Genomic DNA, 26,569 nt, shown 5'->3' with positions numbered 1-26,569 from the left:
TAGTACATGGTGATAGACATGGGTCTAGCTTTAGTTTTTGGCAAATGGAGAGCCAGTTTTTCCAGCACCATTTATTAAAGAGACTGTCGTTCTTCCAGTGAACCTGCTTGGCTCCTTTATCAAAGATAAGGTGGTTGAGTGTGTTCGTAGTTGTGGTTGTATCTTCTAATCTATTCCACTGATCTTCAGCTCTGTTTTGATTCCAATACCATGTTGATTTTACTACTGTTGCTTTGTAGTATAACTTCAAGTCAGGGATTGTGATGCCTCCTGCTTTGTCTTTGCTGCTTAGAATTGCCTTTGCGATTCTAGGTCTCTTCTGGTTCCAGATGAAATTTAGGAGTGATTTCTCTAGATCTATAAGGTATGTTGATGGTATTTCTATTGGGATTGCATTGAATCTGTATAACAGTTTTGGGAGAATGGCCATTTTCACAATGTTTGTTCTTCCTATCCATGAGCAAGGGATGTCTTTCCATTTTCTGAGATCATCTTCAATTTCCTTTTTCAGTGTATTATAATTTTCACTGTATAAGTCTTTCACTTCTTTCATAAGAGTAATTCCTAAATATTTCATTTTTTTGCTTGCTAATGTGAATAGTCCAGTTTCTCTTATTTCCCTCTCTGTAATTTTGTTGTTCGTGTATAGGAATGCTATTGATTTCTGAGTATTGATTTTGTATCCAGCCACATTACTGAATTTATTTATTATATCTAAGAGTATTTCAATGGAGTTTAGGGGGTCTTCTATGTAGAGTATCATGTCATCTGCAAACAATGATAATTTAACTTCTTCGTTTCCTATCTTTACCCCTTTTATTTCTCTTTCTTGCCTAATTGCTCTGGCTAGTACTTCCAGTACTATATTAAATAGGAGTGGTGATAAAGGACATCCTTGTCTTGTACCCGATTTTAAAGTAAAGGCTTTCAATTTTTGGCCATTTAGTATGATGCTGGCTGTTGGTTTGTCATAAATGGCCTTTATTATATTGAGGTAAAGACCATTTATTCCAATTTTCTGTAAAGTTCTTATCATGAATAAGTGTTGGACCTTATCGAAGGCTTTTTCTGCATCTATAGAGATGATCATGTGATTCTTATTTTTGGCTTTATTGATATGGTGGATTACATTTATTAATTTGCGTATGTTGAACCATCCTTGCATTCCTGGGATGAATCCCACTTGGTCATGGTGTATAATCTTCTTGATGATTTGCTGGATCCTATTTGCCAATATTTTATTGAGGATTTTTGCATCTGTGTTCATTAGGGAGATCGGTCTATAGTTCTCTTTTATAGTTGGGTCTTTCTCAGGTTTTGGTACTAGAGTAATATTTGCTTCCAGGAATGACTTAGGAAGGATTGCTTCCCTTTCAATTTCATTGAATAGTTTGAGGAGTGTCGGCATTAGGTCTTCTTTATATTTCTTGTAGAATTCTGCAGTGAATCCATCTGGGCCTGGGCTCTTCTTGGTGGGCAAGGACCCAATTACATTCTCAATTTCATTAGCAGAGATTGGGTTATTCAACAGTTTTATATCCTCTTGATCTAGCTTTGGTACTTCATATGCTTCTAAGAATCTGTCTATTTCTTCTGTGTTATCAAACTTTTGAGAGTAGAGGTTTTCGAAATAGGTGTTGATGATCCTCTGTATTTCTATTGGGTCTGTAGTGATTTCTCCTTTTTCATTTCTTATTGCATGAATTTGAGCTTTTTCTTTCCTTTTTTAAATAAGGTTGGCTAGGGGCTTATCGATTTTATTTATTCTTTCAAAGAACCAACTCTTTGATTCGTTGATTCTTTGGATTGTTTTCTTAGTCTCTATTGCATTGATTTCTGCTCTGATTTTTATAATTTCCTCTCTTCTTTTGGCTTTGGGCTTGACTTGCTCTTCTTTTTCTAGCTGTTTGAGGTGTAGCATCAAGTTATTTATTTGTATTCGTTCTGTTTTCCTGATGTGGGATCTCAGTGCAATAAATTTTCCTCTCAGAACAGCTTTCGTTGCATCCCACAGATTCCGGTAAGTTGTATCTGCATTTTCATTTTCTTTTAGGTATTGTTTAATTTCTTCTTTAATTTCTTCTGTGACCCACTGATTACTCAAGAGTGTGTTATTTAGTTTCCATGTGTTTGCGGAATTTTTGCAGTATCCTTTGTCATTAATTTCTAATTTCAGAGCGCTATGATCCGATAATATGCAAGGGATGATTTCAACTCTTTTGCATTTGCTTAAATATGTTCTGTGAGCTAATATATGGTCTATTTTAGAAAATGATCCATGTACTGCTGAGAAGAATGTGTATTCTGATGTTGTTGGGTGGAACATTCTGTATATGTCTATCAAACCCATTTGTTCATAGGTGTGATTCAGTTCTGTTATTTCTTTGCTCATTTTCTGTCTGGTTGATCTGTCCCTTGGTGTCAGGGGTGTATTAAGGTCTCCTGTTACAATTGTGTTACTGATAATTTGAGTTTTCATTTCTGTTAATAATTGTTTTATATAACTGGGTGCTCTGGAGTTTGGTGCGTATATATTTAAGATAGTTATCTCTTCCTCTTGGAGTTTTCCCCTTACGAGTATGTAGTGACCTTCTTTGTCCTTTATGGTCATTGTTGGTTTAAAGTTCACGTTGTCTGCAAACAGAATGGCTACTCCTGCCTTTTTTTGGATTCCTGCTGCATGAAGAATTGTTTTCCATCCTTTGACTTTCAGTCTGTGAGTATCTTTCTGGGTTAGATGGGTTTCCTGTAAACAGCATATGGTTGGATTTTGTTTCTTGATCCATTCTGCTAGTCTGTTTCTTTTGATTGGTGCATTGAGACCATTTACATTAATGGTTATTACTGTTAAATGCTGGTTAATTGTAGGAATGTTATCTCTCTGCTGTTGCATCTTTATCTTTCTGTTCTGTTTAATTATTTGCTTTGCTTAGTGCTTTTTTCCTTTGTGTATCTAAACTGTCTTTCAATATTTTTTGCAGGTTTGGTTTGGTGTTCATGAAGTTCTTCAGCTGTTCTTTATCATGGAAGTATCGTATTGCACCATCTATTTTGAATGATAGTTTTGCAGGATAGATCAGTCTTGGTTGGAAATCATTTTGCTTTAGGATCTGGAATACTTAAAAATATGGAACGCTTCACGAATTTGCATGTCATCCTTGCGCAGGGGCCATGCTAATCTTCTCTGTATCGTTCCAATTTTAGTATATGTGCTGCTGAAGCGAGCACTGTTCTATTTTTTTAAACTGACACAAGCTATGGGTGTATTAACTGGAGATTTGCTATATCATTAATAGTTTCTTGAATATTATTTTAGAATAACATTTTAAGAAATAATAGAGGGAAATATATATATCTATATATATCTATCCAAATACATATAATTAAATAACTGATCAAAAGACAAGAGCAAAATAATTTATCTGCTTTCACTTTTCTGATCTGTTACCTGAATATTATCCTTCCGATTTCTGTATAAGTTTATTTTTGTGAAGATATTTGACACGCTAATCATTATTGCTTATTTAATTTTCTTATCCTATGCTTTATGCCACTGTTCAAATGAAGGAATCTGAAAGAAGGTCCTGCTTGTTCGCACCAGGGTTACCCAACACTAACACTGTCTGTGTGGTCCTTTCTAGTGTGTAGTTCTGCGGTTCAGCTGAAGTTAAAAGGTGGAGTCTGAGAGCAGGCAAATAGCTACCGGTCTTCCTTCGGACAAGAGTAGTGCATCAAGAATCATAAAGGAATAATGGGTCTGAATTCTGGTTAGCTCTTCAGAGCACCTTTTAAGTTTATCTTTGGTCAAAGTGTATGTTCTTTGTCAGTCTAATAGATTTCATGCTTAGATAGCTCTCAGTCATGGCATGCTTTAGATGAATCTATTTAAATTCCTGATTACTGGAAAGGATATGTGTAATATACACTTATTCCATGACATCAGAGTAATAGGGTTTTCTAGTTAGCTTCTTATCATCTTCAAAAATTTTTTTTACATTTTTTTCTCATAGGTTTCTGAATTCTATAGTCCTATTTTGTAATGCTATATTTTTCCAGCTTTTTAAAGTATCTGTTCATAAGCATTTATTCTATTTTTATTCTCTTGTATCTATTGTTTTATCAAGCAGTTTCAATATTCTGGTACTACATATGCCTTTTCCCTTCACTCAGGCACTATAGTCTATAATAATAGCAATCAACGCAGTTCATTCTGACAAATGTGTGTCAGAAAGAGCCTGCTGTGACTTTGAAATATTGAAAGTGACTGATAACATAATGTGTGAAGCAGAATAAATGCATACAAATGGAAGTTTTAGCTGAGCAGTCAAAGTATGAACTAAATACAGTGTCGGGACTTGGCCCCGAAAGCTCTCAGTGCCAGTAGTTACAATGGCAAATTACTAAATGCACTTTGCAAAATGTTTTATGAATAAAGCAGAGGCCAGAGCTTTATCATTTCTCTCTGTGCTTGGGCTTCCATAGGAAACACGATGAAGTGGCATACGTTCCTTGAAAATGTGCCAGCATGGAAAGACTCACATTGTTTAAGAAGATAAAGGTGGAAGGGGCAATTGGGAGACCGGAAGGAACATGCAGGAAATGCAAGCTGGACGCTAGACAGGCAGAGTCACAAGAGTCTACTGACAGTCATCTCCCTCAGCAGCAGGTTTGCTTTCTGCAGTTTCGATTATCTATGGTAAACTTTTGTCCAGAAATATTAAATGGAAATTTGAAGAAATAAATTCATAAAAGTTAAATCGCACACTGTTCCAAGTGCAGAGATGACATCTTGCACTATCCAGCTCCATCCTGCAGGGAACGTGAACCATGTTTCATGTCTATCTACATTGTGTATTAAGGGTTCTCTGTTCTTGGCCATTCCAGGCTATTAGAACCAATTGTGGCAGGATGTCAATGCACCAAAGTTCAAGGAACACTTAGAGTTTTTTTTTTAATTAAAAAAAATAAAAACAATGATACAACATTTCCTAGCAATGTAATAGCTAAATCTTGAAAACAACCCTAATGCCCATCAACTGAGGAATAAAGAAAAAAGATGTGGTGTTTTTTTTACAGTGGAGTACTACTCAGCTATAAAGAAGGATAAACCTGAGGCTTTTATAGGTGAATAGATGCAACTAGAGATCCTTATTGTTCTTAAGAATGACTGCAAAGTTCAAGAAAAGTGATGCAAAAGGAGGCATCAGGGCATAAACACATGCCTGGAAAGATTATCTCTGGTATTACGTGCAACTCTGCAGGGCATATGAACAAAACAAAAGCACGTACAGATTCAGTCCCATTGGTCATTTCAGTCTCCCTAAAGGGTCTTAGAACAGAGGCAACTGCTGCCCTAAGAAGCACTCAGGAAATAAAAGAAAAACTTGATGGCAAATTGCTAAATCCTGTCCTTATTTTTGAAAAGCTCACTGACATTTAAAGTGGAATATTTAAAGAAAGGGATAATAAAAATAAATCCTTCTAATATTTGAACATTGCAGAGATGGCAAATAAAGTTTTCACATGTGTGAACTCGTTGACTTTATATATTTCTTGCTAACTTCTGCTTGTCCAAGGCTGGAACGCCTAACAAATCGGATGTACTATGGATAGATTCGAGCAGGAATTGTATTCTCACCCAAGAAAGCAACCATATCCTTTCTTTATGCACTGAAAGTAGATGATTTACTAAAATACTGGTTAAGCACATGAACTAGTTAGAACAAGAACCCTTTCTTTCTCTCCAACCTCCCATTTTCCTTCCTGCTTCCTCCCCCAGTTTTTTCTCTCAGCTAAATTTAGAAGGCAGTTTTTCTTCAGGGATGTCAAAGCTGGAGATGCTGGTTAAGAAGGTTTGAAAATAGTCTGTTGGCAATTTTCACACATACAAAATAGCAGAGTTCTGGGCAGTGTTATAAATATAGGTATTATAAAATGTGCTTCAATCCATGTTCTTTCTAGAAGTGTGAATGAATTTAGTGTTTTTAGGTCTCAGAGTTCAAGAGTACAAGCCTGAGATACACTGAAGTTGGCAGGCGCCTCAGGAGATGTTGCCAAATATATGAACTAATGAAAATGGAATTTGCTTTCTCTGCTGTGATAAATGTGGCTACCTGAGTAGACAGCACTGGGTGAGATTCAGAGGTTGTCCTAACAATTTTGTTTTCATCTTTTGTCCTGTAGCTTAAAAAGATTGTTGTTTTAGGGTCCCAAATTGTTCCTTTATCTCTCACATCTATTTTTTTCTCTTACTTTCAGTATTTCGCCTGGATTACTGTGCAAATTTCTAATGTGTGTTCAGGAAAGACCAACCTGGAGTCTTACTCTCAGATAATCAGTAATCTCCACTGTGAATACTTTTATAAAATGAATTTTTTGTATTGAACATGCCTGAGAATCCTCTGATGGCTTCTGCTCACCCTCAGGATCAAGTCTGAATGGTGGCCTGGTGTCTCTGGCCCCAGGGAATGAGATCTCCTGTGTCCTCCGCGCTGCCTCAGGATCTTGGTTGCTCTCCCTTGACTCATGCTTAGTTCTACGTGGTCCTCTGGCTCCCATTCCCTGTACTTAGAATTTACTGCATCAACCTTGTTCGTTTTCTAGAGCTCCTGCAATCAGAACTACAGAATGGATGACCTGAGCAGGAAATGTTTATTTTCTCACCATTCTGGTGCCTGAACTCAGATGTCCAGGTACTAGCAGGGGCTTGTAGGCAGCTGTCTTGACTCTGTGGGGCCAGGGAAAGGCGATCCTCCTCTGTGTGTGGCCACGCCCCTTTTATAAGAACACCAGTTGTGTTGGGTAGGACACATCTCATTGATCTCAATTAACCTTGATTACCTCTTTTATGATCTTGTCTCTACATACAGGTATATTTAGAGGTTAAGATTTCCATGGTGCAGCCTATCCAGTATTTGACTTCAATTGTTCTTCAAATGGTACATTTGGTGTTAGTTCTCCTAGGAAAGCACCTGGATATTTTCCACCTGAGTCCTGCACTGTTTCCCTGCATCCCAGCACATGTGTCATACTGAATAGGAAGTGGCTCATTCATTTGCTTACCCTTCCCGGAGGGAAAGCAGTTGGAGATTCTGTAGAGATCACTGCTTTCCACCCATGCCCTGCCAGGGCTTCTGGTACTTAGTAGGTAGTTAATGAACAAATGCTTGTTAAATGGAATGGTGAAAGGCTGAGTTCTGTTCCCAAGAACTTTTGAAACCAGTTTTCATTCACTTAAAACACAGTAAATATAATACAGGTCAGAGTCCATTGCTTTTGGCACACAATTTTCTTTTTGGGTAACTTTTAAATCGTTATTGTTTTTAAGGTTGTTTTCATCCGAGCCCTGTAATAGAATTGCATCAAAGTATTCACACAGATAGGGATACAGAGGTCACACAAGGACCCGTGTTAAATGCTCTGCCTGACAGCTGTGGTGTGGATTTCCAAAATGGAAAATACAGACACAAAGAAAACTTAATGGAAAGATGCCCTTCCCAGGTGTTTCGTTGTGTTGCTTTCTATGCTGCAGCAAACGACCACATCCCTTGGAGCTCTTCCCACGCAATCTGGCGGCTTGCATTTGAAATCCCATGTTATCAAAAGAACGACTCCTCTGTGCTGTCTGCGAAACTGGTCCTGCGCACAAGGTCATCTTTGGTGGAAAAGAAAAGGAACATTCTAACCTGTGGGAAAACATCAATGGGTTGTCTACTGTCAGGACTGAGATGGATTTTCAATGTTGGGGAGAGTAATGCGAGAGACTCTGAAGGCAGCCAGCAATGGCTCATTATTTAAATATTCCCTAAAGGGATTTCTCTACCATCCTTTGTGAGCTTATGCAGAATCTGTAGCCTAGAGTTTTTAGAGAAATGATTTTACAGATGGTGGTCACAATGGCTATTTGAGACCTCAAATGGTCACCTTCACATCTGAATAAAACTGAGTCTGATTATTTGGTATTCAGGAAGTAGGCTTCAAGAGCTTTTGTTTCATCATGGAAATTTTTTCCAATATATATAAAGGTTTCAAGGGACAACTATGTTTAAAGCTTTCAGTTTGTTATCTTTTTTATTTTAATCAGTGATAACACAGAAAAGCTTTGCTTGAAGATTTTTTAAAAGCTTCTCTTTGAACAGGCTACTTTTCTCATTTATTTTTTATAATTTTTTACATGCACTGAAGGTCACAAAAAGTCTGCATATTTAAAGTAGGACATAGATTTCTGCTTAAACCATCCCAAAGGACTTCTTTTTTTCTTAATACAAGACTCTAAAAGGCAGAGTCAGCAACACTGGTTTAGAAATTTCTGTGTGCCACCAAACGTCCCAAGCAGTGAGTCACTTAAAGAAGGAAGTCTGGCAAGTATGGTGACGTGGTCACACATTTGTTATTCTTTTCGTGCCTTCCCTCTGTCTTCATCCTGCTGCAGTAACTCTGAGCAAAGCCTGCAATTCTAACCCTTTACATTTTACACACATACACAAAAGGATGAGGAGATTGAAATTGCTCCATTTTTATTTGGGTAAGATAACTTAAAAAATTATATCGGGACCTTAATGACAGGATGTTAATTCTACAAATATAAAAGAGTTATGCCAGAAATAGAAAATGTTGTTGTTGTTGTTTTTACATATAATGTATCACTATGTAAACCAGACTGGCCTTGAACTCATCTTCCTCTTAGCCTCAGGAATGCTAGGATTATTAGATACATACCCCTACACCGGTTGAGATAGCAGTTCTTTATTTTTGTTTGCTTTTTTGAGGAAAGGTCTCACTAGGAAGTTCAACTGGCCTTGAATTTACTACGGTATGTACCCAGGGTGGCCATGAACTCGTGGTGATCCTCCTGCCTCAGCCTCCTGAGAGCTGGGATTACAGATGTGTCCCCTTTCTTCTTTCCTCTCCATGATGTTCAAGTAAGGATTTATGTGACTAACTGGATTCTGAATGTCTTATACTTTGGGAATGAATGGAGGGAAAAGGCACACTACACTGAAGTCTGAAAGTTTTTGAAAGCTGAACTCTGCTGGAGAATAGCAGTGTGACTCCGGCCCATTCATTTCCCCTCTTGGAACTTGATTTCCTCGAAGTGACCTGGATAAAGATGGCTTTGAAACAGATGATAAATTATCACTCCTTGAGCTCTAACTATCTATGGTTCTGTGGTTTCACGCTAACAAGGGACCTGTTGACTTGATGGTGGTGCAGACAGGAAGTTCTGGGTCTGCAGCCTTGGGATATAATGTGAGAGCTGTTTTCCTTCCTCAGCAAGAAAACTTGTCTTTTTAATAAGTTTGTTTTGGTCATCCTCTACAGAAACCAGATAACTATAAGAGACACAGTTTTTATTTTTGAGGAATTATGCTAACAGAAAATAAACATTGCAACTTACCGTTACAAGGGCAACAGGCAAGAAGGAGGTGGGTTTAGGTGTAGGCTGGAATCTAGCACCAGTTAGTTAATAGCAGTTTGTGAAGTGTTGGAGAAGCACTGTTTAAGGCGGAAGGTCAAGTTACAGAGAGGTAATAACAAGGATGCTATGGGGCAAAACAACAACTATCCAAGAAATTGAAAAAAAAACACAATGTAGTCAGAAACCTTTATGAAAAGTGATTTTGAGTCTGGAGATTTTGCTCAGTGGTATAAACACCTGCCTGGCAAGTGCAAGGTCATGAGTTTGATCCCTGGTCCAAAAAAAAAAAAAAAAAAAAAGTGATTTTGGTTGTTCAAAGAGGGTCTTCTGGCTAATGAGGTGGAAGAAACTAAGTGAAATTAAAGAAGATGTGCTAAAAGAAATCACCACTTTAATGTGCCATAGAATTAACTTTTATTGACTCATGAAAGTACTTTTCTTTATATTCTTAAAATATGATTATTCAATCTATAAAATAGGTGGAATAATTTGCTCAGTGATATTGTTCAAGACTTAGATGAGATAACTTAGGGTTAGAATGACATGATTGACTTTGGAGACCAAAGAGGTTGGAAAAGGGGGGAAAGACTAAAGAAGCAGGAAAAAGATGCCAAAGAGACCCCGATAATAGCGAACACCAAGGAGGACAAAACCCCACAGTCCAGCAGTGATTCTTAAAATGTGGGGTTGAGACGGGCAGTAGCCTCACCTAGATTTGGTAGAAATGAAAATCATGCCCAGCTCTGAGTCAGAAAATCTGGGACTACAACAGTCAAACAGCTGTTCCCTAATGTTCACAAATAGCTCTCAAGTTCAGGTGCTGGTCAGGGACTGCCCTGGGTCCTGCAGGTCCACAGCTGTGCGATTCTCCCCCGTCATTTCCTAGGCGCTGTCTTGGTGGCTTCCTTTCTCCCGCTCCTCACCCTTTCCCTGTAATGTCTGTCTTTGGGTCTCGGATTTCCCCGCACACGTTTCCCTCTTGACTTCTCCCTTTGTTATTTCCCACTACTAAAGCCGAAACCCGTGTCTCTCTTTCATCCTCTCCAACTCCTATTGCAGATTTGCATGTTTTCCGAGGCCTCTTGATGCCACCACAAATTGAAGACCTACAAAACCAGCATCACACACTTCCTTCCAGCCTGTCCTCCTTCGCGCATTTCTCCTCACAGTACCCTAACCGAGTAGTATATGAAACCATTGCTCTTTCCATTTTCCTCACTTAACCAGGAGAAACTGGTGAAGGGTGGGGTGCCTGGAGTCAGATTTCACTGGGTTCCAATCCCAGCTCAGCTGCTGATTAACTGTAATTTAGCTATCATCAGAGCAGTTACTCTGTCAGCTTCCTTGACTATAAAATGGGGTGATAATAACACCTATCGTGGGGTGTCATGAGGATAGATGATGCCAGTTGATTTGGAAACTTTAGAAGAGTGCCTGGATTATACTGTGGAATGAATGAGAGCTACTTTATTAGGAGTACCGATTCCTTTTCCATCATTCCTCATAGTCGGTAACACCTGTCACGTCTTTCTTCGGATTTGTTGGAGGGTGTCCCATTTTCCTCTTGCATCTCACTTGAGCCGGAATCCAACACTGTAGTGTGTTCCAGCGAGGACCTGCTCCATCCAGGGGTAAATTACGTGACCTACTATGAACAAATTAACTTGAAGGGAGAGAGTGACATTGTGCATTAGAGGAGAGATTTCTTGTCCTCTTCCCTCTGAGGACAGCAAAGTCTCTGCTGCTGTGGGTAGCAGTCTTTCTACCATGGGGAAGGCTGGCCTGGGACGGCCTTGTTTCATCATGCCTGGTGGATAACAGAGAAGTGCAAAGATCCATGGTCCTTGCAAACACCACCATTGGCCCTCTGGACTGACCAAACATGGAACCACACTATACCTGGATATTTGTTTTTTTGATAGGAGAATTTAATCTAGAGTTTGCTTTGATAGGAGAATTTAATCTAGAGCTTGCTTTCTTATACTTGGAGGCTTATAACTAAATAATTTGATATTCTCATAAAATTTGGAAACTATACAAATTTTTCTGCTTCTAGTTCCTTCTCATCCACTTCAGTGTATATTTCAAATCATTTAAGCATTTCACCCTAATTACTAACATAATCTCAAAAATCAAGTCCAAAGTCCTTCACCTTATAAACTCTTTCAAACTTAGTACCTTCTACCTATCATATTGTCATTTATTTTGTATTTGGATAAATATCACAATGTTTATCTAATAAACATTTCAAGTTTATAAAGCCCAAGGCAGAGGTCTTTGTTCCCCTGGTTTTTAACTTACTTCAAATACATGCTTGACCAATTTAGTTAATGGTACCAAGTACTGACTTATTCAGAAAATAGACATGTACTCACACATGCATACACACATCCACGCAAACTTATCCTGATTCATTTCTTACCCTCTGATGTAATCAGGGGTTGTGAGGAGAATAATTAGAATCAGGACACAGAATTTATAATATTTTATGATGGTCACCCATAGTTAAACATAAGAAAGTACAGGAAATTTGTTTATAACACTAAAGACCCAGAATATTCAGCCAAGGGCCTGGATCCCATAGCATTGAGTCCACCTGAAAACCTAGAGCCCATGACAATGCTTCACACGAGTCCAACTGGCAGTCTAGAGCCCATGAGAAGGACTCACACCGGTCTGTTTTATAGATCCGAGCTGGGAAGGCCCACAGGTCAGCGGTGGAAGCTAGAAGGTCCATGTCAGCAGGGCAAAGGAGCCGTGCTGGTAGGTCAAGTGCTCTACGTTAAAGCTGAGAAGTCATGCTCACAATAAGAACCAGGGCTCTTGTGAAAAGCACCACAGCCATCCTCAGTGACAGAGAGCACCCCTTGCTCCTCCAAAGATAAGAATAGTAGAGTACATGCCAGAAAGCCAGCATGACAAGTTTGTCCTGGAGATTAATTGGCACACATCTTCAACTCCAGAGCCAGGAAGTGATGTTCTATGTAAGGACCAGAGATCCCCCAAAGTGAACCACAGCCACTCTCACCAACAGGGTCCTGAGCTCCTCTGATGACAATGGTCAAACTCACACTGGGGAAGCCAGTCATGACAAGCTGTTCCAGGAGAACCAATGGCTCGAACAGCAACACTTAGAGAAAACCACAATACTCAGCTCTTCTTCTCCACCTCTCTGTTTATGCTGGCAACTTTCCTTTGGTAGGCTATCTATGCTCAGCACCATGCTGATTTAATTCAGGTGGTGTTAAGTTGACTATCAGTTTTTAATCCATAATACCCTCATTCATCTACACCTCTAGCCAGCCCTAATATTTTCATACCCATGTTCCAGGAGAACCTGTCACTTTTCACCTCTATTAAACTCTGGGCACCTGGCCGTCATTCCCTCTCTCCTGGGCCACTGCGTTCATATTCACTGCTTCCTTTCTAACACATTTATTTTTCTACTGTAATTGCCAGAGTAATAAATATTCCTCCTTCAAAGATTTCCAATGACTTGTCTCTGTTGTCAGGAAGAATCCTAAATGCTTTTTTTGTGTCTTCAGGGTTCCACGGTGTGTCTGAGCCTCATACATGCTTTCCCTTCCCTTCCCTTTGTGCCCTCGTCTGTTCACTGCCTGTGAGCCCCGCTGGCCTCCGGGTCATTCCTTTATATTTCAAGCTTGTTCCCATGCCAGGTCTTTGCATTCATGGATGTTAGGCACCGAATACTCTTCCCTCAAAATGTACATGAAACATTATAATCAAACAATGCCTCTCGAACAAGCCTGCCCTCCTCAACCTCACATCAGTTTATCTTTATTCTTGGCCACAGTTACATTTTCTTCACAATACATTTCCAATACAAAATGATGCCAGTTATTTATTTCTTATTTATCATATTTTTCCTCTGATTCTTAAGGATATATTTTAGGAAAATAATAAATTTGTTAATCTTGTTTATTATTTCGTCTTCAGAATTGCAAAATATCAAACATCAGGTATTACTGATTGAATAAACATAAATTCTAATTTCTTGTAAGTTACTTGCTTTAGTATTCATAGTAAAGATAATATTATCTTCTTTCCATCATCAATCATTGCTTAACAAAATTTATTGTCTATTACATATGTATCACTTTATTATGGGAGATAAAAAAGATATGTATTTTCTAATTGTTTGCAAAGTAAGAACTCAGAATATGTTTGGAATGTCAAATATGAACCAAAGACAATTAATTATGAAAAAAGTAGTATAGAAAAGCCAAAGTGTGAGAGTATAAGGTGAGATTTGATTGGAGTTGAATTTGTGAAGGGAAATTTAGTGGTAGTGGGTGCCATGGTTTTGGATCTGGAGTGCCTCCCATGTTCAGAGGTGAGGTTTTCGGAAGGTGGCTGGATTGTGGAGGCGCTGCACTCAACCAGGATCAATCCACTGAGAAGTTTGGAACTGAGAGTGCCCTGGGAAGGGGAGGGAGTGTGGATGGAAGAGGCTGGTCATGAGACATGTATGACCCAGAAGGCTGTTAAATTCCTCCCAGCCCCTCCCTTTGCTTGCTCCTTCCTGGCTACCATGACGTGAACAGTTTCCCACTGCCAGACCCTTTTACTATGCCTTCCTGCCTTAGTGTCAGCTGCCTATGACCTGACTCCTCTGAAAACCATGAGCCCAAATAAACCTCTTCTCCTTGAAGTTGTGAGTCTTGAGTATTTTGTTTGAATGATAAGAAAGTGACTAAGGCAATGGGTAGTGAGCTGGGTCCCACAAAATGCATGAAATTCTGTGCAAACAGGGATGGAGAGAGAGGGCTGATGGTGCTCTCAGAAGACAGGAGGCATGATGTACTAAGGGATTTACCTGGATTGAAGACTACAGAAGAGAAAGGAGATAAAACAAAAAAGGGCCATCACAAAGCAAGGTCTTGCCTTGACACTTCTGTTTCTTTCCATGCTTCTGGCAGTCGTTGCCTTTATGAGGAGCTGCCTACAGTCTGTATCCCCTGCTCTAATCTTGTTGTCCAACTCTCACCCTGTGTGATCACTGTTTGTTATATTCTCATGTGGGTAGATATCAGTGCTTCAATCTCAACATGTGCGCCCCAGGATTAGCACTCTCTCAAACCAGTCTCATCTCGCAGTTTGTTTTCTGTCAGTGTGTTCCCTACCTCCCGGCCAGTAAGACTAAGAATCTCAAAAATAATTCGGATTCTCATTTCCCTTGGCCTCTGTGTCTACATTAACTTTGAAATATCCCGCTCTTCCTTTCCTTTCCATTGCCTTCAGCCTAGCCTGGGCCTTTTGTTTTTGTTAATCATTTATTCTTTCATCCACTCAATCAAAAGTTTTCAAATATTTAGTACAGGGTAGGCTTCATTGTTGGTGCCTGGAAAAATAAAGCTTCCGGCCTTCTTGGAGTTTTTTATCACAGATACAAGACGGCTTCCTAACAGTACCATCCATCCTAGTCAATTTATTTTTTCCCCAGCATCGTTTGTCAATTTTTCTTTTTATTTCATGTCATACTTTCTTTTTAGACTGTTCAAAAAAAAAATGATTCTTTTGTTAGAAATCTGTAGTAATCAACAGCATGTATTTTGCGCACCATAAAGTCGCTCAAAATACACACACATGAAGAACACTAGAATAGACAGCTGGCCATAAATGCATGTGTCTAGACATGTGATTTTTTTTCCACAGTGCATACTGGAAAATTGATAGCCTTTTCAACAGGTGGTGCTGGGAACACTGGAATATCCATTTGCAAAAGAATGAAACAAGACCTCTACCTTTCACTAGTTACAAAAATCAAGTTAAATGAGTTAAACACCAGAAACTATGAAATCATGATAATATAGCAAAAATGCTTCAGGATCCTGGAATAGGCTAAAATGTTTTAGACAAGACTCCAGAAATACTAGAAGAAAGAAGAAAACTAGACAGCTGGGAATACATCAAACTAAAAAGGTTCTGTGTAGAAAAGGAAGGAGCCATGTAGGTGGAGAGACAACCTACAAAACAGGAAAAAGTATGTCTGACAAGGCTTAAATATCTAGAATACACAAAAGAATGCCAAAAGCTCAAAATTAGAACAAGAATCCAATGAAAATGCACAATAAGCCTAAAAAGACATTTATCAAAAGACATAAAAAATGGTAACCAGGAGTATGAAAAAATGCTCAATGTAACTAATCATCAGAAAAACATAAATTAAAACCACAACCTGCATTTACATGTTAATTTCAGTGGTATTTACTACGGAAACAACCGAAGTGTCTATCAGTTGATGAATGTATAAAGGAAATGCAGTACTAGGGCCGGGGATGTGGCTCAGTGACATAGCACCGGCCTGTCAGGTGCGAGGTTGTGAGTTCAATCTCTGGTACCAAAAAAAAAAAAAGAAAAAGTAGTACATACATAATAGAATACTATTCAGCCATAAAAAGAGTGAAATCCTGTCATTTGTGACAATATGGATAGAAGTGGAGATTATTTTGTGGCGACAGATAAGCTAGGCACAGAGAAACATACAATGCAAGATCTCACTCATGTGTGTTCCATATTAAGATCAATCTCATAGAACCTGAGTGAACATTATGGTTACTAGCGACTGGGAAGAGAAGTAGGGCAGGACACGGAGAAGAGTAATCAGTGAGCACTAAGGTACAAATAGATAGGAGTGAGAAGTTCTGAGTTCTGTTTCACAGTAGAAGAAGAAATTGTGAATGTTTTTCTCATAAAGAAATGGTAAATATTTGAAGGGATAGATACACTTAGTCTGATTTAAACATTATACAATGTACATGTGCATTGAAATATTATGTGGTATCCCACTGATATTCATGACTTTTATATTTTTATATAACAGTGAAAACAATTTAATTTTTAAAAAAGCATGCTTATGATTATGGCTAGCTGTTTACTAACATTTTCAATGATTCTCTAGGTCCTAAATTAGGACAGTTTGTCCTCATATTCAGAGTGTACTGTCTCTCTTTTCTGTCATAATCTTAATGAAGGATTCAAGGCCATGCCAGTGAAAATATACTGGTTGTGAGGTAATTTGTTTGGCAATGTTTTGCAGCTGCTAGAATCATGCAGGAAAGAATAAATTCACACTAGTAAAACTCATGTTACTTCAAAGAATATGAGATGTTTCTTTTAGTCAGTAGCTTTTATAGAAAGTGCTAGAGGGATACTGCTTCATTAATGGAAAAAACAAAATGGTAAGAAAAACTACTAGAACAGCAATGTTCTTAAGAAAACCAACATTTCAGAGAAAGGTTGAGAATTGTAAGAGAACAAAAAGTCATTCAGTTTTTTCTCAGTTCGCCAGTGGCTCCCCGTCAAATCTTCAAGTCTCCTTCCTCTCGGAAAGTTGGTGAAAATGTCACTAAGGCGTGTAGCACATAAAATAAAAACACTCGGGGTATCTGACATTTTCGAGAGTTACTAACATTTCCAATGCAAACAGCTTCACGGTGCCAGAATGGATTATCCAGGGAACAGAAGTGGATGAACACTGTGAGGCTTTGTTTCTTTCAGTTTTCACTGAACTAGAGAGTTATGTTCTGCAAGACAGACATCATAAGCGTCACTGCTATACCGAACTGGGCTGTGGGGTATGTCTGGAAATAACAGGGTCTGTACCATATTAGTAAACATTCAACATGTAAGTAGACAGCCTGACCAATTATCATGCTTGTTCATTTGAGCTGCTCAAGTAACTATGAAATGAGATAGATAAGAGGCAATTATGGATTCTACCAATTAAACAGTCGTAATAATTAAAATTCTTGCATGAAGGAAGAATTAAAGTTTCTTGGTTAAGCAGAGTCTTAGCTAATTGTAGCAAAACATGGAGATGGAGGGAAAACACTGCAGTTGCCTCCCACGGTTTGCAGTTTTCAATACATTTATTGTTTATTTCAGATCCACAGAAGCAGAGCAGCTTTAATGTCAGATGGACATGCCTCCTGTAACGGGGCTTCCTCGGCATGTGCAGGGGATGGCATTCTAATGCGGAAGGAGGCCACTGTGCAACCGCGGTGCATGTGGCTGAACTGTCACTGCGTGAGCCAGGACACTACTGTGTGGACTGTGTGAGTTTAAGGCCTGGGCCTGTCCCTTACTAACTAGAACAGCAATGTGCATGTGGCTGAACTGTCACTGCGTGAGCCAGGACACTACTATGTGGACTGTGTGAGTTTAAGGCCTGGGCCTGTCCCTTACTAACTTTGTAATCTTGGACAATTGCTGTACACATCTTCCATGTGATTCAGGTAGCTCATTTGCAAAATGAGTTTAATAATGATTTTAGTTCAAAAGTTTATTGTGATGATAACTTAGCATAGGGCATACCCCTGTAACAGTACCTGGCACCTAATCATCTTCAGTGAATGCTAACTAGTTTACAGAATGGCATAATATGTGGTGTGACACTCTAGCCATTTTTGTACTATTTCTGATGTCTATGAAGCAATGGCAACTTTTAAATAGAAACTATGTTTCTGACCCTGTGGAACATTCGAAAATTGATATTGTTGTTCCCTTATGTAACGTTTCCTTCTAACTGCATCAAAATACCTGTTTCGGGGATAAATGTATTTTCTCTTTAAAAAAAAAAAACAAAAACAAACTGGTGGGTCGGGGGCGGGGGGGGGGGTTGACATTGGCCTGGAGCCTGAAGAGTGCTCTCCTGGCATATTTTGACAAGGGTTGGATTCTGGACAGATCATATGTCTTCCCTTCTTAGTTTCACTTTTTAAAATGATGAGCTTCATTTAAATGCATGATGAAGTCTCACTCATGTCTCATCATCTGTGGTCCTTTCCTCCCCCAGCACATTTACCATAGAAGCCTACGCACCTTTTCCTATGATATTGCTATGCTTACCACACTTTAAGGGTCTATCAAAATGTGATACATTCTTCGATTACCCTCAGTGACATCAAAATGTCACTTTCAAAGTAGACAGGATTTTAAAACAATAAAACATGTCATGAGGTCATGTCTGGTGGTAGAATGAATGTACTGAATTTTAAAAATGTGATTTAACCATAATGGAATAAAATAAGGTTTTATTCAAACAGGATTCAAATTACCCTGGAGTGTGTGTATACACGTGTAGATTTTCAACACATTTGAAGTTTTAAGTTGACTAAAGTTTTAAGTTCACTAAAAACTTAAACTTTAATCACACCTAACTTATATCTCTATAGTAACTATGCTTTTTGTAAACATTTTTTAAAAAATAAATGAAGCAGTAATTACATTTAGAAATGGGAAAAATCATTCCAGAAAACGGTTGATCAGATTTGCTGCTCACCAAGTCTGGTGTGATGAGCGTGTTATCAGGCTAAAAATACTACTTTGCACCTTGCGCTACTTATTTACCTTCCCTGTAGTTCAGTACTTTAATGAAGACGCTTATTTTTAAAAGATTCTCTTTCTCACATTGTGGATAAAGTTACCTGAATGCTGTATGTTATTAGCACAAAGAGAACAGAATTTGAAAGCAGTTCTATGGCTGTGTACTCTCCGATGGCATGATCTGTGCAGCAGTGTGAATGTTGTATGTTTTAAGAGAAAGATGTAAATTTTTTTTTTAAATTTGGCTGTCTTTCAAAATTAATAGAGCTAATCTCAAATTGTGTTGTGCTAAATGATGGGTATTTTGAAATATTCACATAGGAGAAATCATCAACTATACTTACTTTTCCATCTATTTAGATTTTGCATTAAGAAAATGTAAATTATTTAGGTTCTCTGTTAGAAACAACAGTCAGGGTGATTGCTAAAACCCACAGAATAGCTGGGCGTGGTGGTGCATACCTTTAATTCCAGCACTAGGGAGGCCGAGGCAAGAGGATCACTGCAAGTTTGAGATCAGCCTGGGCTAAGTGAGCTCAAAATCAACCTGAACTGTATATAGCGAGACTCTGTCTCAAACAGATAAAACAAAGCAATACAATACAAAAACACTACACAAAAGCAGTCATTAAAAGAGCCCCACAAAGAATAATGAGGATAAAAAAATCAGAAAAGATTGATGAATATAGTTTCTCACTTTTTCTTTATACTGAAGTTTTCTACATTTGAAATTCTAAACTAAAAGAGATGCCAGAAGAGGGGTCGTTCCGGAATGGGAAGAGTACATTCCTTTCAATGGCTTGATTCCAGAAGCTGGTGTTCACTAAATGGATGTACATTATACGGACAAAGAACACTTTTATTTCACACTTTACAGGATGTTATTTTAAATATAAACTATATATACAAATCTATGGTAAATGTATGTTGATATTTCATTCTACTCTTATTTCAGTTTGAAAGTGAACATCTAATGTGCTCTCTTGCTTTTGCTTTGGTATTTCTCGTAAATTTCCCATTATGTCAACTTAACCATCTTCGCTATTGTTTTTCTTGATCTAGGACAGAAAAAGTAGATAAAATAAAACTAACTGGTCTTAAAGATAAAAAACATACATCTTTTAAAAAATATAACATTTTATGTGCAGTAAGAGAAAAGAAAAATAGAGCTTTTTCAAGTGGGGAGGGGATGAGTCTAGACAGAAGCAGGGAAGGAGAGATGCTAAAAGAATAAAAACGTGTTATGTACTTATACAAACTCTCCAGGATAAATGTAATCACTAGCTACTATGAAAATATACTTATAAAAAATAAAGTTAAAAAAGTAGAGAGAATAGTATGACTGGGGATATGTGAAGGTGATTTGAATGACAGAACAAAAATCTGTATTGTAGATGGAAAGGTTCCTGGAAATGAGTATTTTTATAACAAATTAGCATAATTTAAAAAATAATCAACACTTTTCTAGAAATCGCTTTTCAGTAAGTTTGCACCTAAAGGTGAACTAGAGTTGCAAAGAATCAACCAGAGCTGGAAGGAAAGGGAGAATCAAGGGTGAGTTTGTGGTCACTTGAATCTGCTTAGCCTGTCCGTTTCAGGTTCTTAGATCGCACGCACCCCTCTGATCTTTTGCTGAGCTCCACCTAGCTCCTCCAGTTCCTTCTTCTCATTCCTCTTCAGGTCACAAAACTCTCCTAGTCAATTCATGGTCATATACTGCAGGTTCTTTACAAGTCCTTCTGGTGCATGTCTACTCACACTTGCACCAGTGAATGTGGCCCTATAGCACGTGTCTTCCAAGCTGAACTTGCTGCTTGCTGGTGTGCAGGTGCCTCACCTGCAATGTGCACTTGTAGTGTAACAGTTGTGAGCTTATACTTAAGTGTGCAGTTAGTAAATATGCAGATCTCTTGTGGTTATTTAGTAATAGGCATGTAAATATTTCTAAGTAGTAGATAATAAAATATAGTTACTATATCAACATATATTATTTTTAATATAATGTTATTACATTTTATTACTTTGAGATAGGCATAAAGTCACCTGAAAAACAACATTAACTTCAAAAGACACCCAGAATTTTGTTATTTTCACTGAAAATAAGCACAACGCAATCGGTGGTCTGGTTTAATCAGTGGCCTAGGAAAAACTGATAAATCTGGATGGATATAATAATTTACAAAGTGTCAGATATGATAATCTTTTTATCCTTTTTAAAATTACTTAATAAAAAAGCAAAGATTTGTTTCCCAATGTCTTGGCAAATAGAATGAATGCTGATGTTTTCTGAACTGAGGCAGAGATTCAGGGCGGTGAATGACCACAGCACATACATGGCCAGCGAGGAGCCAGCACACTGGGAGCTGCCAGACCATGCTCCTTTCTTGGCTCTCTTTTCTTCCAGATGTCCAGGGACCAGGGTGCAGGGTGTCATTAGTAAGGAACATTACAGAAGGGCCAGTTGAAACTGCTAATGTCTGTCATGCTTTATCAAACAAAGGGAAGTGTTATTTAAAGCTTAATACTGCTGTTCAGTACTTCAGTGGAATACGTTCCTTCAGAATCAGACTCTGCGTCACAGATGATAAAAGAATATCACAGGATGATAAAAAGGAACATTTGGTGTGATTTACTAATTATCATGCATTTTTGGTATAAGGCCCTCAGAAATCAGGTCTGAAAACCAAGATTTTTAGGGGTGAGAAAAACAGTTAAACCATAATGAATACCAATAACCCTTTTCTCATAACCTGGGCACTCTTTGCTGCTGGTCTCTTGCCAGGGAACCCCACATCCCCTTTTCTGAAGCGCACCATTCCACCACACATCCCTCCGCCCTCAGGAAAGCCACTTCCTTCTCATTTGCCTGCCTGATTCTACGCCAGACTTTCATTATCTCATGCCTCTGGGTTTGCAGTAGCCTCTGACAGTTCAGTTCCATCCCTTTTATAAAAACTAAACCAACCTTTCCTTAACTTCTACCATCATGATTTCACTCCAGGTTCCACAACTGATAGTAGATTTTTGTACCTGTTCATGACCAACCTAGAAGAAATTCTAGCCTTCAAATTTCTTTTCACATTAGCTTAATGTCTTTATTATTCCTTAACATATTCTGCTGTCTTTTTAACTTCTGTGGTTTTTAGTAGTTCAGGAATTAACTATTTTTTTTTCCTTTCAGCTAATGATTATCTATTAATCCTTTTAGATCAAGTTAAGGCTCACTTCTCTGGAGAGCTTTTACTTATGTTTCCTTTGCTTAACTCTAGTCTGCATGTGATTCAATTCTTCCAATAACTTGTAGGTATACAATTTAAGACAACAGAAATATGCAACACATTCTACTATAGCTAGATGTGAGCATAAATACATTTGCAGAAATATCTGTATTGTTCATTATTTAATATGAATAGGGTCTTTTTCTTTTTTGTGTGTATTGTTGGAGATGAATTCATGGGCTTATGCATGCATGAGAATGAGTTTTGCTATCTCTACCTAACTATACTGTAATTGCCTGGCTGGCAGTTTCCCTATGACATAACTGATTTTCCAGTTTGTCCTTTTTGTCTGCTCATCAATAAATGTGTCTTGGTTAGTTAATCATTTATACCTTTCCTGTTTTCAGTTTATGCATATTTTGCGTTTGTCTTACATTTAGGATCAAAAGGTTCGACTGGGTTTGTTTTATTGTTTTATTGTTCTTGCCTATTGCTCCCTCCGCAATGGGGTGGAGCAGCTGTACCCACCCTGTGGATTTGGGACCTGGTTTAGATTCACTGTGGGAAGCTGTCTGTGAGTGTGTTGGATGTGTGCCGCATCTGAGCACTGCAGGAACTGCCCGTTTCTGCCGGCCTCCTTCCCAGCTGCTCTTGGCAGTGAGAACAACCTGACCCAGCCAGGGCTGGAGGGCCTGGTGTGGGATGAATGCTGTGCAGAGTGGATCTGTGTTTGACCTGCAGTTTGCAGCAGGGTACAGGCTCCTCGCCATCTTCACCTAAGTGAAAAATCACTTCTGTGACTGATGATTTGGAAAGTTTGGCTGCACAGAAAGGCTGCCATAATACCATAAAATCAGTCTAGCTTCCTTGTTTTGCAGATAAGGAGACAGGTCAAGCATTTTATAGTTAGCTAATGGCCAAGTTATGTCATAAATTGTAAACTACTGATTTCAAGATCTCTCTTTTTAAAAATATGAAAATCTTGGCCTCTTATATTCCTAAAATTTGAACAAGTACAGCTTGAATAATTTGAAATTTGAAGCATTGGTATTCATTATCTATAACTGACTAAAAACAAAGAGTATCACCAGGATTACATGCAGTATACTTCTACCTGTACGATGCTAATTTCTGTGAAGTCCAAATGTGTTTGATAGAAGTGAGAATGTATTCACAGTGATCCTTGGAATTCTTTTCAGGCCAGTCTTTCATATATATTATTAATCTAAAATATATATTTTATACCTTCTTTCTTAAACAATTTCCTTATGAAAGAAAATTTCTTTGAGATAGTGATAATTTCTTAATATGTGCTCTGCTTGATTTCCATGACAAGGGCTTACATATGCTTTGATATAAAGTGGGAGACTTTAAATTCTTACTCTTTTGTTTTAAAAATGCTTGATGAAAAATATCCTAACATAATATGCTATAGGATATTAGAGCTTTAACTTGGTTTTAAAGTTAATTTTATGTTTCACCATTCTGGGAAATAGATTAGTGTTTCTAATGTTTATTAGTTCTTAAAAGGTCAGAGACTAGACTGCTTAATTAAGTTCTAACAGAAATTAATAATATGCTTAATTTGTGTGTCATATACAGTTTTTGAAAACAAGACATTATGTACAGCAATATTTGCTATGTTTATGGAAAAGAATACTTGAGTATGTAGTTTAGGAAATAGTGTTACCGCTTATAGTTAACATTTTGTTTTTGTTTTTCTTTATGTATCTCTTCTCACAAAGAAACAGACAAGATTAGGTAATCAAGTAGTGTTTTGGTCCAAACTTCCTCTCTCTGTTTCTGGCCCCTGCGCAAACCTTACCTTTGTGAGAAAACATCTCGATAGGGGCTGCCGTGCTGCAGGGCGATTCCGTATCCCCGATCGGCAACTGTGTTCCCCACAGTGTAAAAGGAACAGTCTGGGTCATTGATCGCCACGTACTCCAACACAGCTGCATCCCATACGAAAGCATAGTTTCCAAATTTTACCTGGAAAAATGGAAGCAAGAGCAAACTAAGATTTAAGGTTGCAAATATAAATTACGTGGACAAGAAATATTTATGCAAACAAACATAATACAATAGACATATCTAAGTTAATTTGTATTCTGAATGAGCACTTGCAGTTTTGGTTAATTTTAAAGTTCTGTTCTCCTGGAAATTTGATAAAGGTGATAAATAAGTAGGGCTCTAGGCAGCACTTCATATACTAATGTATCTCCCACTGGTAAGTGTCATTTGTATTAGAACAACAAATGCATAAAAATAGATGTCTTTGAGCTTCTTATTTCAGTGACGCTTGAAACTGGACCTTCCTTTTCTTTCGGGGAACCTGAAAACTATCCCTTAGGAGTTGTTAGAAAGTGACCTCATTGAGTCACTAGGATTTAAAACTGGGCAGATTTCCGCACATCTGAATATGAGATTATCCCCTTGAATATGACCTATATTTTAAATAAGTGTTTTTAATTCACAATGAAAAGAAATGAATAATACTGCCCTGTTGACAAAGGCATCTTCTGTTCTATGTCCTCCTAAATTAACCTGTTGCCAAATGTGGCCAATGTCTGTTTGACAGCTAGATTTAACACAAACCCCTAGGGCAGGCATTGCAGCACAGGAAAATAATTCTACAACCTTCTTTGCCATCATTTGGGAAACATAGCTATTCTAGGCCACCTAGAATATCTTCAGTGATTAGTTTTTCTTCAATAACCATGTATTCCCTAACTCAGACATTTACCATAAAATCAATTACCTCAAACAACTTACTAAACTTTACCTAGGAACATGATTGTTAAATACAAAAATAGAATCCAGTGAATTTGTAACAAAACTAGAATGACTGATTAAACCCAAAAGTTAGTTTTTTAAAAAAAATAATTCGGCAACATTATTAAGGAAAAGTAACATTGGCTTAGTACCAGAATGGCTACTGGAATAATATACATTACAGAGGAGACTTTATAAAAATTTTAAATCATCTCACAACACACATCAGAAAGACATCTGAAAAAATTAAAAGCAGCTAACTTATCTTTTGATAAATGAGGAAAGAAACAGATTTTTCTTTAGTGAACAGAATTCTTCCAAACAAGTTGAAGAACTATGAAAAGCTGAAACTCTAATGGCGTTATTAAATAAAGAAAATGATGCCTGTTATATCTCCAACCTTAACACCACCATGGTAATGTTAACCTACGTGATGTAACAGAAAACAAAACTTTGATTTTAACTTAATAGGAAAAATCATTACCAGGTAGAGTCAAAAGTATCTGTCATTATTTGGTGACACATTTAAGAAGTGCACAAAAATCAACCGAGTGAGTATTTTACAAATCTAGAGATTTCCACATTGGAGTGCTTATAAATGGATAATGCAAGTTATTTGTTGTTTTCTTAATGTATCTGTAAAAGATAATTATTGAGAAAAATAGTTCTTTTGTGTGTGTGTGTGTGTGTGTGTGTGTGTATGTGCCGGGGATCAAAATCACGACCTTGCGTTTGCCAAGCAGGCTGTTAATCCACTGAGCTAAACTCCCCAAGAAAAATAGCTCTTTACACTAAATATAATTATTTATTAAATAGAGGATATCTAATGAACACTTCAGCACTTGACATAAGACTTGTACTTCTTCTTGGATAGAACATTACATATTCCTAAAGGGGTGGATGTACAAGTAGAAAAGAACAATCATTTCCCACAGATTATTTGACAGTGCAAAACTAGGTATGTAAGAGTTAAAGGACGTTTCAAAGCTTACTTAGGGTTTTAAAATTTAATTAGAAAGAAATGGATAAGAATAGTAAAGAAGGGCTGAGGATGCATCTCAGTGCCACCATGCCTGCTTTGCAGACGTGAAGTTGCAAGTTCAACCTCCTCAGGTGCAAAACAAAACAAACAAAATGAAATGAAATTCAGAGGAAAAATAGCAAAGAAATTTTTAAAATTAAAAATAATTTGCAGAGGGCCAGAGATTTAGCTCAGCAGTGTAAGCGCAAGGTCATGAATTTGATTCCCAGTACAAAAACAAACAAAGAAACAAACAACAACAAAAAAAGCGCAGATGTAGAACACAAAATAAAGATACGTTATAAAGCCTAATGATAAAACAGCATTAAATGCTTTTGATATTAGAAATTAAGTAGAAAAGAAAAAAATAACCATTTTTACAAAGGTACCTAAGTGCTTTGTGTAGATTATATTATAAAGGGTACAGTTCCAATACTGGGAATCAAATATGAAAAATATCAAAAATGAGACTGAGACAGGTATTCATTTCAAAAAAGTCAGTGTCGGTATATTAGTCACACTATACAAGACAAATTAAATATAATAAGCAAATGAGATCAAGTTAAAAGAAGCAATGAAACTAGAACATGTGAGACTATTTTTTAACTATTAAAAATACTTGTTTTCACATGAAAAATTTCCCATAAATATCCTAAAAGATGGAGACCATCTTATGATAACTTACTATTTTTTTGAGCATGAACCCCAACCAGACCATGAGGTAACAAAATAAAGGTAAAAATATTATTCGTGGAGTATTTATTGTACACAATGCTCTTTATCAAAATA

At 37.6% G+C, this 26,569-nt stretch overlaps 1 protein-coding gene and 1 non-coding gene across 4 annotated transcripts in view; both read right to left on the bottom strand.

The window, feature by feature from the left end:
- Grid2 (glutamate ionotropic receptor delta type subunit 2) overlaps positions 1-26,569 on the bottom strand; it is a 1,371,796-nt gene that overhangs the window by 142,215 nt on the left and 1,203,012 nt on the right. For all 3 annotated transcript variants that reach the window (XM_063247280.1, XM_063247281.1, XM_063247279.1), the window contains exon 14: positions 23,810-23,976. In XM_063247280.1, coding sequence (XP_063103350.1) covers positions 23,810-23,976 — 167 coding nt within the window. The remainder of the gene's footprint in view (positions 1-23,809; positions 23,977-26,569) is intronic.
- On the bottom strand, positions 3,122-3,228 carry LOC111757453 (U6 spliceosomal RNA). Its single transcript, XR_002791798.1, has one exon. It is a non-coding gene; the product is annotated as a U6 spliceosomal RNA (small nuclear RNA).

Source organism: Cavia porcellus, unplaced genomic scaffold (assembly GCF_034190915.1).
Source record: "Cavia porcellus strain 051 isolate PalLab524CR breed Dunkin Hartley unplaced genomic scaffold, mCavPor4.1 scaffold_4, whole genome shotgun sequence".
NCBI classification, from domain to species: domain Eukaryota; kingdom Metazoa; phylum Chordata; class Mammalia; order Rodentia; family Caviidae; genus Cavia; species Cavia porcellus.
The sequence above is the reverse complement of the archived record's forward strand: the minus strand, read 5'-3'. Positions and strand labels throughout refer to the sequence as shown.